We start from the raw sequence: 16431 nt of genomic DNA, 5'->3' as shown, positions 1-16431 counted from the left end.
AAACGTTTTTATTTTAAATGGGAAGATATCAATTACATTACTTTTTACCCGTTACTGAATGGTTGAGTCTTTTTTACACTGTGTAAAATAATGACTATTTTACCCTGATATAAATGTTACATCCGTATTGGCATACGAGTATTTAAAAACAAAGTTCAAGAAACAATAAACTTGCAATAAACAAATAAAGTTCCAGGTAACAGGTCGTGAGTATGATGCATCAAAGTGAAAAGTATGTCCAGTTTGTTGACAGGTTGGATTTCACTCCCAAAGGAGTTATTTAGATCTATATTATTGCAACAGAGAAGGAAAACATTTTTGAGAAGGGAATATACAAGTGTGTATGACCTGTCATTGGCTGGTTGAAGTGGCCACTGTACACACTGTGGATCATTCACCATTCTGCCAAGTTTTACCTTTAGTATACTGTGTGAAAAAAATTCCCTCGAGTCTAACTGCCTTCTGCATAACTACGTTCTGTCGATCTCGGTCGGGACCAAACCAATATGTAGTCAAAATTTGCAACCTGACTGGGAAATGTACAAAACCTTGAAGCAAGACACGTTAGTAATTTTAAGATTTGATTGCTGTTTCAGAGTGAAGATGAGAGCCAGGAGTTACGAGTGGGAGTACGCTATCCAATGCGTTCCTTCAACCTCGTCTCCGACTACCATCTCCAGGACACGCTTCTACATGGAACAGCCAACCTTAACTGGTCTCTGCGCGAGGAGAACAAGACCCTGCGGCTAGAGGGGCGCTGGAACAACCCCGAGCTGCCCGACGGCAGTTTGCACGACATTAAACTGTCCCTTATGCACCCGTCTTTCAGCAAGGTATGTTCCACTCTTATTACCGCCAACTGCTTCTCTACTCTATTCTATCTCTATCAGATCCAGACCATAGACCTCATACCCAGGAATTTTAGGTTTTTAGCATCAAATGTTTCATAACCAGCTGATTTTTTGCACGTGTTCTAGATGTGGTACTTAATTATTACTCAAAACTCCCCACCCCTCCCCCGCTTGCGTTTTGAGATATTTCATTATACAGAGTGTTCGGTGGTATATTACATACTTAAAACCGTTATAACTTTTAAACGCAAGCAGCTAGAATAATTTGGAGTATAGCGTTTTAATAAAAAAATTACGTTTTTATTTTTTGCAAAAAAAACATCGGTTGAAAGAGCGGAGTTCTTTTGCTTTCGAGGCGTAATTAAAATACGATTTTTGCTCACCGACGGCGGCGCTACGCAAATTCTGTAAAAGTTACAATATTTGCGGGTTAAGTTACGTGCCTTGAATAAAATAAATGCGAAATTGAGTTGACAGATAAAAGGCTTCAGAAACAGCTGTAAACAGTCGTGCCCGAAGCCAAGCGCCATCGTTCTAATATTCCTGGGCTATCATCTTTTTTTAAATTATTATTATTTTTTATTTTTTTTGTTTTTTTATAGAGTATTCAAAAAATAAAGCATAATTAGATTACAATGAAATACATATCAATAGTAAAAATAATAAACAAAAAAATCCCACAAAGGCATGGCCAATGTTAAAATAAGTTGGAACCTTGTTATTCCAAGGGGTCCAATTAATATTATAACTAGCTTTTATCCGCAGCTTCGCTCGCGTAGTATTAGGGAGAAATTATTTATGTAAATTATTAGTTGTTTCGTTTATCAATGAGAGCTTTTGTTTATCAATAAGAATTTTCTCCATGGAATGATATATTTTATCGGGATTGGACGTAACTTGGTCTTCAAACTATCATCCGTTTGTCTATGGTTCTCCGTATAAAAAAATATTATTTTTGTGAAATGAATATAATACATAATTAGCAAGGCTTATAATAAATTAATTTCAAATATTAAAAAAAAATCAAAACTAATCATAGAAAAAGCAAGTTAATTATAGAAATTTAAAGAATTAATTTCAAAATTTATTATTTTTGACATCCCACCTTACCGCCTACTCATTTTCAAATAATATTGGTCATTGTTGATATTATGAAAATGAAATATTATTGTGTAAAAAGACCCTTTTTTTAAAATATTTTTTTTATTTTGTTTTTTTTTTACAATATACATAAAAGGTAAAATAGAGTATTAAAAAAAAAGGATAATTACAAAGCAATAAAATACATATTAATAGTAAAAATAGTAAACAAAAAATCCCACAAAGGCATGGCCTGTTCGTGGGTATACAAGAAAATGTCAATGCTCCTATAATAAATAGACAGTTATTGAATTTTGTTTTTTTTTAAATTAGTTAAGGAAATCCATCCTAACAAGGATTATTTATGCCATATAGTGTGCTTTAAACTTAAATGCAAATATATTTCACTTTAAAAATTTATATCATTAAAAACAATCAATTTGGACTATAGTCCTTAAAATATAGATTGATTAGAATGACAGCTGTCAAACTAATTTCATTAGTGATGGGAAATTACTGATCACTGATCAAATCGATTTTATCGGTTATTTCATGCAATCATAAAACTCTGTTTCCGAAAATTGATATAAAAAACGCAAAAACTTATGTTTTTTGCACAATTATTCACCAAAAAATGAGACATCTATACTTTTTTCATGAACAACATCAAATTAATTATTTTGATTTGATCAATTTGTCCCATATCTAATGTTTTTACAAAATGATGTAACCTTGTAAGAACGTCGTTAATAATTAGGTTTCTTTTAGTTTTCAAGCTGATTTTGTATATAAATGTTGATTTATGTTTCAAGCATTGTATTAAAAAAATAAATTAACACGCCAAATACAAATGATTTTTTGGGTGTCAACATAAATAGCTCCTTTGACGTTACTACAAAGTTATGTTGTCACTTTTTCTGACAACTGTCATTCTAATCATGTTACATTTTAAGGACTATAGTTCAAAACTACTTTTGGGGATAAGACTGACAAGACATGAGATACATTTTGGGAAGGGGAAGGTTTAGATTGGTGTGCAAAGGATATGCATCCAGAATGGGGCATCCAAACAACGCGTGGTCTGTGCATTCCTCGTCAAGTCCGCACCCACACCAAGAACTGTTCACAATCTTGATTTAAAATAAGGCTTATTCATAATGCAGTAGCCAATCCTTAGTCTGATATTATTAGAGACAATTTGTAGGCATGATACCAGGGAGAGCGTCGGATAAAATTTTGTACTGAGACCTCTTGCATGGTGGGTAAACGCGCCGACCATTACACCACGTACCTACCTATTTTATGTTATATTTTACATGAACCATCACAATAGATATTCATAGGTTGCAGTGGCATCAAAAACTTATACAGTACTGACCCCCATTTCAAAACAAGAAGTTTCATATTTAAATTTATTTCAACAGATAGTGAAAACATTTTTGAGAAGTGAATATGGAAGTCTCACAGCTCTTTTACTTCACAAAAGTCAACAGATGAAAGAGTTGAGGAAATGTGGATGTTCAAACATGGGCAGAATTATGAATGTTACACAGTGTGTAAAGTGGCCACTTGAACCAGCCAATGACAGGTCATAAGCCCTGCAAATGCCTAGACTTACTTACTCTTCTCAAAAATGTTTTCCCTCTCTGTTGAAATAAAATTTAATTTAAATAACTTCCTAGGGAGGAAATCCAGCCAGTCTGCAAGCATTTGGACATACTCAAAGATTGTACAATAAGCTTCATTTATAAATTGACTTATTTTTCTTTTTAGGATGTTACTGTTCTGGGAAAATACTCGAGTGACGCCTCCGTGACGTCCAAAGTCAATGTGGAGCTGGATTATTCCCATTACGAGACAGACAAACTCACATTCTACTCCATGCTGAGGGATAACTCCAATGGACCAGTCAGAGACTACAAGTAATTTATTTTCAATGCATTTTTATACATCTTCCTCCCTTGAATAAAAGTAAAAATGAACCCCGGTATAATCAATGAAATCACATTAAATTTGCAGATTCGAATTAAACTGCAAGCATCCGGCTACCAACTTAGATTTAGTGGTGAAAACTGATCTGAACATGCATCACAAACTGTACCATCTGCAGAACTTCTACAGTTACCAGAAATCCTTATTTTACCAGGTCGTAAGGGAAGGAGTCCTTCTTATAGACTTGAATAATCACTTGGTGCAATACGAGGTAAATTCTTATTTCATCCCTTGTACTATTATTTATTATTATTCTTCTTTATATCTTCGACGTTGATAATCACTTGCGATAAAGCTTCCCTATCCTGAGCAGTGCGAAACAGCTCCTCTACAGTTCTGAAAAAAAACATGAATTAGGTCAAAATAATAATTTCTATAAAAAAATATACTTAAAAGTTTTATGTAACTAATATATAATAAACTTAGGTATCTGGGATCTCAATAAATACTTAGTATCGAAGTAAAATTTGTTGTAATAATTTAAAGATAATAAATTAAATATGAAAATGGCTAAAGCAAATTTTTTTTTTTTGAAATACAAGCATTTTAAATCACATATATTTTTGTGACATTTTCCTTTATTTCTACGTAAAATTATGCCTTCGATAATACTTTCAAAAACATATATTTATTGAAATATTTTAGTTGAAACCTTTTTTTATAGAATTGTATTCTCTTTTTTTTATAAAGAAAATAATTCTGGTTTATAAAGAAAATATTACCTTCATACCTGTCCTTATCGGTACCAGTAAGGGCAGATATAAACACAGAGCCTTAATAATTTTAATTATTTCTGATTTTAAGGGACAGATTTATATTTTTTTTAATATCTTGAAATGTTGACCACTTTTCTAGCGAATTACTGACAAAGACTGGTACAAATTGAACACTTCTTGGAGCCAAATATCGCCGGAGTACAAGGTTCTTGTAAGAGTAAACCGAACAACAGGACAAGATGATGGAGTTTGGATCCTGTCCACTAAAGACAAGTCTATTTTAGCGCACTTCAACAGAAGCGATGGTAAAAATAAAACGAATATAGTATATGCATTTCCATTTCTTTCCACATTCCATATTGACAAAAAAAATCAGACCCCTCCTGATTCTACATGTTCTTACAAAAAAAAACTTTTCTGTTAATCTTTTTGGTTTCAAAGCTACACTAGCTTCTTTATCAAATTATAATTAACTGATGAATATTATACAATTTATTTCAACAGTGATAACGAAATATAACGTCGAAACATATTATGCTAGTACTCAAATAAAAAATCATTATAACCAAATAAACAATATTTATTTTAGTCCACTCCAGTCTAGTATTAAAGAACGTATCCATCTCACTTCACACTTTCTATCTTTACAAGAACAACATAACAAAAAGACTTGACTTATTAACTCCATATGTTTTGATGTGATATTTAGTAATCACTGTTAAAATAAAATGATTAGATTCATTAGTTAATTATACCTTAATAAAGGAGCATGTGTAGCTTTGAAAACGGACTGTACAAATTTTTTTAAATTAGTGGTAAAAAACAAAATTGTTTTATATATTTTTATTATAATGAATAACCGCTAAGTTTTAGGTAAGCTTTAAATGTAAATTTTATAAAATTACTTTTTTTTATTCAGTTGCTAAAAAGTGATAAAAAAAAACCTTTTTTATTAATCATGACTGCTTTTTTGTAGATATATCTTACCATATGGTTGGTCAAGTTAACGACGCCCGATCTGCAGAATTGGGTGCATGGCGTGACTTTGAAGACATTAAAACTGTGGACGTTTCATCTTACATACGTCTCAATCACTCTCGCCTCCTTACAAGTCAAATACTATGGCGACCCGAAATTTACCAAGAAGTCAAAACATCCGTTTCCTTATCTTTTAAAGACTTCTACAACCAGATAAATGAAGTTCTTAAGATATGGAAAAGTATTCCTATTGAAACACTCGATGTTATGAAGAACGTTTGGGCTGAAGCGAAGTATAAAATCAATGATTTCTTAGAAGATTTGAATGATTTGCATGTGATTAAGGAAGATTGGGACGAATTCCAAAAGTTCCTCGAAGACTCATACGCATCTAATGAATTCTACACCAAAGATATTGCCGAGTTCGTTATGAATATCATCGATCAACTCTCGCTTAGAAATCACATTGAAAGCTTGCCTAAGATTGTCAATGAAGTGTGGCAAGTCATGGGTGATACTGGTAAATCGGTTCGACAAAGTATACAATGGATCATAGACTCCATCAAAAATTCCTACGCACATTTGATGGAAAAGGTGAACGCTTTACTTGAAGCCGATTTCATGGAACAAGTATCGAACTTTATGGAAGCGGGAATCCTCAAATATGATTCTTACGTTAAAGTTCTTCATTTGAGTTTCATCAACACTATAGAGAAGGCTTGGATCAATTCTATTCAACGCCTGAACATGTTTTGGAAAAATCTCTTGAAGTCAATGGAGCCAACGTTCTTGAGATTCATTCACTATGCAGAAACATTCGTTTGGAAGGTGGGAGGAGAGATTATCGATTTCTTCTACGCGAGAACTAATGAAATAACCGAATCACCGTATTTCAATTTGTTCTCATCATTCACACAGGAAGTTGACAAGTAAGTTTTTTTAAATGTGTATGTTAATTTGTACTTGTAATAACAGGCTTTTATTTCATTTATTACTTTTAAATTCATTCCATGGATGGTTAATGGTTAGGCCGTTTGAAAATATGTCACAGCGTAAATAAATGTCCTGTGTCCTTTTCTCTCGCCAAATTGAATCCTGTCCCTTTCGCACCTGTATAAAGTTCCAAAAACTATTTAGTTTATTATTTTGTCACCCGGGGTCAGTGTCCGCTTAAAACCCCACTAACATACACGTTAATCGCCAAATTGATTTCGGTATACCGCATCGTGTAAAAATAAGAATACAATTAATAAAAAGCTTAAACTAAATTAATGTGACAAAGAAGAGAACATCAGTATGGAGTTTTGCTGCTGCTTTCCAGAGAAACCAAAAATATACAAAAGGTCAGTCCATCTCAATTTCCTTTCATATTCCAATTTGCGCTGTGATAAAATAAAATTTATATACCTACTGTCGAGAACCAGCTTACGCATCGCCAGTCATATTATTAAAACTACTCAGCTACAACAGACTACCGTTATTTACTTTTTACACAATTTCTTTGGCTATCTGCATTTTGTCATGATTTTTGTTTTCTCTTTTAGCCTTTAATTTTGTCTAAAATTTTATTTTATTTTATTTATTTAACACTTTATTTACATATTTATAATTTTATTAAGCTGAACGGTTTGGGTAGGTAAGAAGAAATTGCCTTAAGGCAATGTGCCAGCCTTTTATGTATATATATTGTATAATATACAAATAATATACAATATATATACATATAAGGGGGAAATATTTCTTTAGGGCAATTTCTTCCTATCTACCCAAACCGTTTAACTTGAGAAAATTACAAATATGTATATGAAGTGTTGAATAAATAAAATAAAATATTATTTTAGACAAAATTAAAGGCTTAAAAAGAAAACGAAGTTCATGACAAAATGTATATGGACATATTGAATCTTTGGATTTCATACAAAATTAAAATCAAAGATTAACTAAAAAATAAAAAAATAGCACTATACTATAAAGAGAGGCGAGGGGGTGGGAAGGAAAGAAGAAGGATAAAGGAACAACTCAAATATTTAGGTAGTGACATTTCAATATTGACGTCAATGTAAATAAAGAAGGGGCTTCTCTAATATTAGTGGGTAGATTATTCCACAATCGAGCAGCTACTACTGTGAAAGAGGGGGCAAGAAAATTAAAGCGATTAAAGGGAATTAAAAGGGTTCTCTCGTTACTAGAACAATCGCATAGCTACATCCGTTATTAGCCTGATCTTCATAGTGTTGCGGACTCACGGATCACAGGTCCGAGGTTCGAATCCCACTCTACCCCAACTTGATTCCCATTTTCTAATAGTGAGTTATTTACAACTCGTTGCAATTGGCCCTCAAAAGAAAATATTTGGGTAAATCATAAGAACGAAAATATTTCTTGTTTTATAAAAAAAAAAAAGTTTTTAATAATAATGTAAAAAAACACATTTAATTATTTTTTTAGATTCTAATTTGTTGTTTACCTTCCCATGACCGCATGCCCTGTTTCAAAAGTCACCGCACGCCACTGATACACACATACATACACATACAGAAATACAATAAATTTATAAATGATTCAATGGGATAGCATAATATTTAGATTACTATCCTCAATAAATTCTCAGATTCCTTACTTCCAACCTGTCAATCAAATTGTTATTCTATTTTTCAATACTGATGGTTTATCAGATTTCCAAACACACGGTATCTGGTTGTATAGTTTAAGTCCGTTTTATAGAAATGATTTTAGGAATACCACTGAACGTGCTAATAGAATCACCAAATCGTTTCTTACTGTACTTCTGGTTGAGTGCGCATGACTCACAATCACCTGAGTGCTCCTATTTTTGTGAATGTCGAGTATGACGTTCCTTATGTAGATTTTCCTTAAGCCAAGGACGCTAAGGATTTGAAAAGGCCTTCACTCGGATGATTGTACCGTTTTCGCAATATTATCCTTAATATTGATTTATGTACCTTAACCAAGGGATCAAGAATAGTCTTAGCAGCTCCTCCCCAACAAATACAACCGTGGCCTAAAACAGAGTTTATTTAATAACAAATATTTATTTTACTATTTTAACTACCTTTGCGCCATTTGAGCGATTAATAAACTTTCCATTGTTTATTTACTGTAGGTCCGTGTATTTTTTGTATTTAATTTGTTTTTTTTTTAGGTTTTTGAAAGAATTAAGAAAGAATGACATAATCACAAACGTGAAGAAGTGTACAGCAATTGCCATAGACTTCATAGATAAAAAGATTCTGGCTCATATCCCTTTCCAGAAGGAAATCAAAGAAATAGCTTCGGAAATAATTACTGAGCTAAACCGACTTCAAGATCTATCGATTATACGGTTTACTAAAAACAGGGTATGTTTCTCATATTGTTTATCTATGTCTTGCTGTAAATATTTTTCATTTCAGCTCCACAAGTTTAACACATCAAAGAAGCTTGATTTAATAATTACATCAGAACTGTGCAGTGAACTTCAAATTGTATTTAATACAAATGGCGATACCCTAAGCTGAATACTTAAAATGCTTTGTGCAAGGGATTCTTGTTAAAGACATAAAGGCTGTTCTTAATTTTTCTATAATGTTGTAATTCTTATTTTGACGTTTTTAAATAGCTACTTATAAGAAAATAATTCATTGCCTAACACATAAACTAGAAATACTGTGTAGGTACCTACCTACCTACTAAGTGAATTACGAATCGAATGAATTTTTGAATGTTATTTGAATTTGCGCGTCAACGGTGAAAAAAACAAATGAACAACAATAAAAACTTCATATAAGACTGTAATAGGAATCGGGAATGAATTTTAGGAAAGAATTGATATTAATCCGGTTCGAAGGACCAAATAGGAATGTTTGGTCAGTTCAATGCCTTTAGGCTTATTGCTGTAGCACGGATACCGATATCGTGTAGATGTTGATGAACTGTATATTGTAGCCTGTTTATATAACACTAAACTTCACTTTGAACAAAATATGCTGACGCAGGATATGATAAAGATTTATCAGAGAGACAACTTTTCACATGTGACTTGCTAACAGGACGGTAGAAGCACAAGAATTTGAAATAGGAAGGATTTGGGAAGGAACGGGATATCTACAGTATTTTATGAGTTACCGGGATATCAGAAAATGTAAATTCAGTACGCAACATAAATTATATATTTTATTTTTTTTCATTTGACTTTGTGCGGAATGACGTAGTAAGAGAACGGGTGCAGCAAACTCCGGTGACAACTGTCATCACGCGGAGGTGATACTGTTGGCTTGGCCATGTACCGCGGACGCCTCATGATAGCCTTAACCAGCTTGCCTTCATTACAAGGCATCAGGTTCTCGACGTCCTGGACGTCCACTGCTGACTGTTCGTCGGCAGTTCATGTCAGAACTACGGGACGCGAAACTGACTTAAGAGGATGCACAGGAGCTGGTATCCGACATAGAAAAAGAATATATATTTTGTCAATTTAGCTTTTTTTTAATTTTTGGAGTTTACTATGAGTAATGTTAGAATACCTGAACACCGGTAGAATAAGAGAAGAAAAAAATATTTATTTTATTTTGGTACAACTTTTTTTACGAATTCTAGTTTTGGGAAGCTAAGGCCAGACTTGAGTGGTGGTATAACTACTTCAAGATTGGAGATGGAGTCAACGCGCTTATACATACTATTTATTTAAAAGCAACCAAAGGACAAAAGACGGCCCTACAGAATGAGGAGATGTAAGTTTTTATTATTTTTATATTCTCAAATATATTTCTTGAGCTTCTGTAGCTGCATGCAATACATGTATTCATGTTTTTTATTTATTAAAAGAAAAAAATAGCCAGTAAAAGAAAAAAAAACTATATTTACAAATAAACCAAAATCATGGGTCAGTTATAGTTTTTTACATATTACTAAATACAATGCCAAAAAAAAGAAAAAAATCTTACCTTTGAAAAGCTACTCCGTAATGAAGTAAAAATAAATAAATAAAGGAAAAAGTTTTTAGTTTGCTTGGTCGTAAAAATCTTTTGTTCCTTTTACTTCACAAAAGTAAACAGATGAAATAGTTAAGAAAATGTTATGTTTAAACATATGCAAAATAGTGTATGTTACACAGTGTGTAAAGTGGCCACTTAAACCAGCCAACGACCGTTCATAAGCCCTGTAAATGCCGAGACTTCCATATTCCCTACTCCAAAATGTTTTCCCTCCCTGTTTAAACATAAATAACTTTTAAGGGAGGAAATCCAGCCAGTCAACAAACATTTGGACAACCTGAAAAGATTGTCGACAATGATAATATTTATCTTACTTTTCGCAGGCACCGCGCAGCAAAGACCAACTTCGTGTTCGACCCTCGGACTGGCAAGATGCTATTCGAACAGAAGCTTCCTGTTCCGTGGCACGCGTTCAACAGGACTCCCGACTACACAGAAATAGCGGAATACAAAGTTATACACGACCTTATGGACACTTGGTTCCTCTCCAATATTTCAATGATGTCTTACTACTACGAACTCAAGCCTTATACTGACATTGCCAACATGTTTCCTCCGTTTGACGGTAAGAAATAATGTATTTCATAATGTGTTGTATCAGGGGCGTGCGGAAGAGTTTTTGATCAAGCTAGGGTTTCCTAGGACAGCGGTGCCCGTATCTTTACGGCCGAAGTGAACGGTGATGCTAGGTTTTCCTAGGAAACCACTCTCTAGTCAAGGCTACGACGGCTGTCCACCGCATCACCGTTCACTACAGCCGTTAAGATACGGGCACCGCTGTCCTAGGAAACCCTAGCTTTAGAGAAGCAATATATATTTAGATTTTTATTTTTTTTTATTATTTATACATTTTACGTTATTTTTTTATTTATAGTTTTGATTCTAGTATATTCTAAACTTTTTGTCGGCCTCGTGGTGTAATGGTTAGCGCGTTTGTCTACCATGCAAGAGGACTCGGGTTCGATTCCCGACATGGTTGATATAAAAAAATATTAGTTTACTGCTATCAACGGGCCGGATTCTTCTGAAGAGATTTAAGTGGTTTCCTCTCCACATGAGCAAATCTTGAGAAGTTCCTGATTAGCCCACATTAGTATATCCCTCCTGATCTCAACAGTTGTGTTTGGAAATCTGATAAACCATCAGTATTGAAAAAAAAATACGATTTGGTTGACAAACATTGGAAGTAAGGAATCTGAGAATTCATTGAGGATAGTAATCTAAATATTATGCTATCCCATTGAATCATTTATAAATTTATTGTATTTTTGTATGTGCATATATGTGTACGTATGTGTGTGTATATATGTATGTATATGTGTGTATGTATGTATGTGTATATGTATGTATGTAGCATGTGTGTGTGAATGTATATATATTTATATATTTTATTTTATTTTTACATTTAACATAAACTGTACTTTTTTTTCTTCTCTTTTGGGCTATAACTGTTTTTCTATTTCTTCAATTTTATTTTTATTTATAGGAAACATATTCGATAACCATATTTGCCGGAACAAATCGGTTTCTTAGAACAGGTATTTGCCCTTATAGGAACCAATTGCAATAGGCATACTAATATTTCTGGCTTGCCGACCCTTCATATACTGAGCCTACCCTAGTACAACGAGAATTTGTCAGAGTGTTTTTTGGGCCATTTTGTAAAAATATGAAATGTAAATAAATAAATATAAAGTTTAGATAAATTTAAAGAAATTTGATTGCAGAAAAATAGACCTTTTGAAATATAAACCTTGTATATTATAAGCAAGGTAAATAATAAAGCAACTCCCATATAAAAATAATTTTAAAACCTTTGTTTTAATGGGCTAGTTCGTTCGACATTCGTCCAAGTGAAGGAACCGTGAAAAACCTTTACTATTAGGTTGGTTGATAGGTCGGTCGATAGATTAGTTGATAGGTCTTGACTAGGATGCTAGATTTTGAATAGGTTGATGCTAGGTGTTCGCCTTGAATAGGGTGGTGCTAGGAATAGAGCGAATTTATGAACAAATATTTTCTTAACTATAAATATATGTTTCCAGCCACTGCTGTAATGACTGCGTACGGAACTGTGGTGACTTTGGATCGTAAGCTGTACTCTATGAAGGAACCAGGAACATTTCTCCTCACAACAGACTTCCTCTCTGGAAACTTCACCATTCTAGCGCAGTCTGACACGCCTGACAAGTACAACCTGGTCCTAGTAGGGAAGAGAGATCTCATAAAGATAGATCTGTTTGAAGAGGTAACAAAATATTTTGTACTCCATGAGCACCCCTTTTTTGTCCAATTAATTAGAAATATATTTTTAAAAATAAAAGACGAGTGGACGAGAGACGGTCACTGGACATTCCACAAATTTGGAATATCCAGTGACCGGTTTCATCGCTTTCGCGACATCTTCGAGACTTGTATCTTTATTGAGGAGTTTAACGTATTTATACAAAACAGAGCTAAAGAGTGCAGAGTGGATCCAATCACCGTTGTTCAAGCGATGGCGCGATATGTTAAGACCACCATAAGTGCTGCAATATAAAATTTTATTTTATGTTTATATTTATGTTTATTGTTATATTTATGTTTATTGTTATATTTATGTTTATTGTTATATTTATGTTTATTGTTATATTTTTGTTTATATTTATATTTATGTTCATGTTTATATGTTTATATGGTAGAATTGGCTCTGCACTTTATAGCCATTTTACTGGAATAAAAATTTAAATAAATAAATAAATAATAAAGATAGAAAATTCAAAATTATATGAAAGTAATTTAAATAAAATTATTTTTATCCTAAGGATCATTAGTAAAAAAAATTGGGTTAACTTATGAGTTGATAATGTTATTTTAATGAGTTTAAGTACATCATTTTATTTTTAGTGCCCCATCTTTCGCGAGTGTGATTTTTGTCAATTATGATTTCTGAAAACAAAGGGTAAAAAGTAATTAGTAAAAATATATTACAATGGGTATAGTAACGGAGAATGCAAGTGTGTCATCTTGTTTATTAATGGATTTATTTTTGAGAATTCTAGAATTTGTCAAAATGTGTGGATTTAAGTATCAATTGTCTTTTATTTCTATAATAAATTACAATGAACTTCCATCAAGAATTTTCACGTGCAAACTTAAATGTTTTAATTGAAAATAGTTTAATGCACGCGATTTTACAAAAAACTTCCCTTGAGAAAATAATGGGACCTGTTTTTGGAAAAAATCATATTCCTCGGTCGACCTCGTTGTTTAGTGGATAGCAAGTTTGCTTACTATATTGACTCGGGCTCGATTCCCGACATGGTTGACATGAGATATATTTTTTTAAAGTTGAGAATATTTTCAACGTGAAAAATGTGACTAGAGTAATGAGGAAGTTCAGGGGTTTTTATTTATTTGTTAATGTACTATTAAACTAAGCCAAAAATATTTTTTATTATCGTTTTATATCTTATTATCAGCGCTATGATTTTTTTAAGTTTTGTTTTTCTGAAATTACTCCGCGCGTAACGTTTCAAGATCTCTTCCCTTCTTCTCAGTCATATCTGCCGGTTGACGGTAAGTAAACCGGAAGTCTTCCACAACTCTCTTATCATTGGTTGTTGCAAATGAACTAATGACGTAGAAGTAGTTAATTTTTATCAAAGTATATATAACTTTATTTATTTATTTAATGCACAAAATACACAATTTCATCAAAGAGCACATTTATATTTTTTTATGTCCCGACTTGTTAGAAAACTCCGTGTTAAATTGGGGCTCTTCTATATATAAATCAAAAACACATATATTAACATAGTAAACAATATACAAAATAGTACTAAAAAAATATAAATAATAAAAACGTATACATGTCGAAAAATGTAATAATAATAATATTCTTTTCTTACATTTACTTAACTTACGAAACTTTGCCGTATAATTTAATGCACTAATTTTTACTGCGCGTAAGAAAACATTTCTTGTATCCAATTTCCCGTAGGGCTGAAGTTCCTCATTGGCACGTCTTTTTGATAAGGCATTTAGCATGTGGCTGAAATTCCTCATTGGCACGTCTTTTTGATAAGGCGTTAAGCATGTGGCCCAAATTACTGTATCTATTACACAAATAGTTGAGACATTTGTGGATTATTGATATCTTTGTAAATGTACAGACTGAGTCTCCTATTCTATCCGTCTCTTTTATTGTTATAAAAATATTTGGTATGCTTTACTTTTACATAATTTTAACACTGACTTTACCAACGATGTTTTTATGTTTCAGACTGTTTCCGTTGGCAATTCTAAAGTTCTGACATTACCAGACAGAGTCGATGACTGGACAATAGAAAGAGGCGAAGAAGAACTGACCGCAACCAATATTCGAGGAGTTGTAGTTCGCTGTAATTTTCAATTCAAAACCTGCTTCGTTCGCATTGAGGGTAAGCTTTTACATCATCTTGGAAGTCTTTTATCTAAATAGATCCTTAAAAATCTCTGGCCTATGACCACCGGGACTGGTATTCCGAACGCATTTACAACGCGTGTTCAGTACGTAAAAACGCTCTATACAGCGCTATAATTGCGTTCGGAATACCAGCCCAGTGGCACAATCACAAATAACTAATAACATGCTTAAAAACATACTAAGCATTTGAGCGATCACGACGAACAATAATGAACATGCTCAAGTTATTGCAGTCATAAGTCAAAGCGTGTGTAATCTCTAAGTCAACGCTCGTGTCGGTTTGTTTTTTGTTTTCCTCGTAAATAAATACAGTTCACTGGCGAAAAATCGGCGTTTACTTTAAAAAAAAATATATATAATATACATATTGCATTTGCAAAATAGTAAGGAGTATCTGATACAAAAAAGTGAAAATTAAATTACAATAACTATGGCGACTGCTTTTCTTGGCATTTGTCTTGCAAACCGCCGCGCGCCGGCTAAATGCAATAAACAGCATGATAAATTATAAATACATAAATAGAAATAACAGTTATGGAATATTTTCCATATTTACACCGGTGAAATTCAAATATGTGATTGCGCAGCAGGATTATACGTTGCGAAACTTAAATATTTTGACATATATTTGGTTATTTATTGTGTATGCAGATAATTGGTAGAATTCCATATTTAATTTGGTAATGTATCCAAAATAAAACAAGTTTATTGGATTGTAATTCTACTTTATATACAAAGGGTATATTGTGACGCGTTTCGTCTTGTTAGGACATTTTCAAACAAACTAACTTAAATATTTACAATATATTTGGTGTTCACGGATGTTCCATTGTGATCGCGAATACGATAAACAACCATGGTGAGAAATTGTTATCACGCCGCTTATTGGCACGTTGATAGTTATTTGTGATTGAGCTCAGGTGCGGATTAGGGTTAAATGATAATGAAACTAAATTTAAGCGCTAAGAGTATATTTCCATATATTTTTAGTCCAATAGGATAAAAATGGGGTGAATGTGTTGACAACTAAGACGAAACTGTTACCTTTGCTGTCTGTTATTAATTTATTCATTTCCGCTTTATGTAAAACATGAAACATTAAAAATAATATATGTCCTCACATAACACAACATTTACTAAGTATTGCAGTGGAGCAGATACTTCAAAATTGGTTTGTTCGAATGACGGATACCATTTTTTTATTTTATTTATTATCTACCTATACCCTTTTTTTACGGTTTTTTTACTAGTGTGATTATATTTTTTTGTAATACAATAGGGAAATATCACATACTACGAATACCGATAAAAATATATGAAATGGATTTAGAAAAATTAATTGTATTTTCAAAATCAATATGGATATTGCGGAG

General features: G+C 32.7%; 1 protein-coding gene across 1 annotated transcript in view; it reads left to right on the top strand.

Annotated features, from left to right (window-relative positions):
* The window catches only part of LOC148281989 (uncharacterized), a 108109-nt gene that overhangs the window by 77145 nt on the left and 14533 nt on the right, over positions 1 to 16431 (top strand). The window contains exons 44-53 of the mRNA XM_088225804.1: positions 597 to 833; positions 3705 to 3853; positions 3951 to 4134; positions 4779 to 4944; positions 5616 to 6546; positions 8781 to 8976; positions 10214 to 10347; positions 10935 to 11176; positions 12657 to 12859; positions 14876 to 15032. Coding sequence (XP_088081930.1) covers positions 597 to 833; positions 3705 to 3853; positions 3951 to 4134; positions 4779 to 4944; positions 5616 to 6546; positions 8781 to 8976; positions 10214 to 10347; positions 10935 to 11176; positions 12657 to 12859; positions 14876 to 15032 — 2599 coding nt within the window. The remainder of the gene's footprint in view (positions 1 to 596; positions 834 to 3704; positions 3854 to 3950; positions 4135 to 4778; positions 4945 to 5615; positions 6547 to 8780; positions 8977 to 10213; positions 10348 to 10934; positions 11177 to 12656; positions 12860 to 14875; positions 15033 to 16431) is intronic.

The sequence above is a fragment of the Micrasema longulum genome, unplaced genomic scaffold (genome assembly GCF_059751315.1).
Source record: "Micrasema longulum isolate JH-2025_06_02 unplaced genomic scaffold, ASM5975131v1 h1tg000387l, whole genome shotgun sequence".
Lineage (NCBI taxonomy): Eukaryota > Metazoa > Arthropoda > Insecta > Trichoptera > Brachycentridae > Micrasema > Micrasema longulum.
This window is presented reverse-complemented; position numbering and strand designations above follow the sequence as displayed.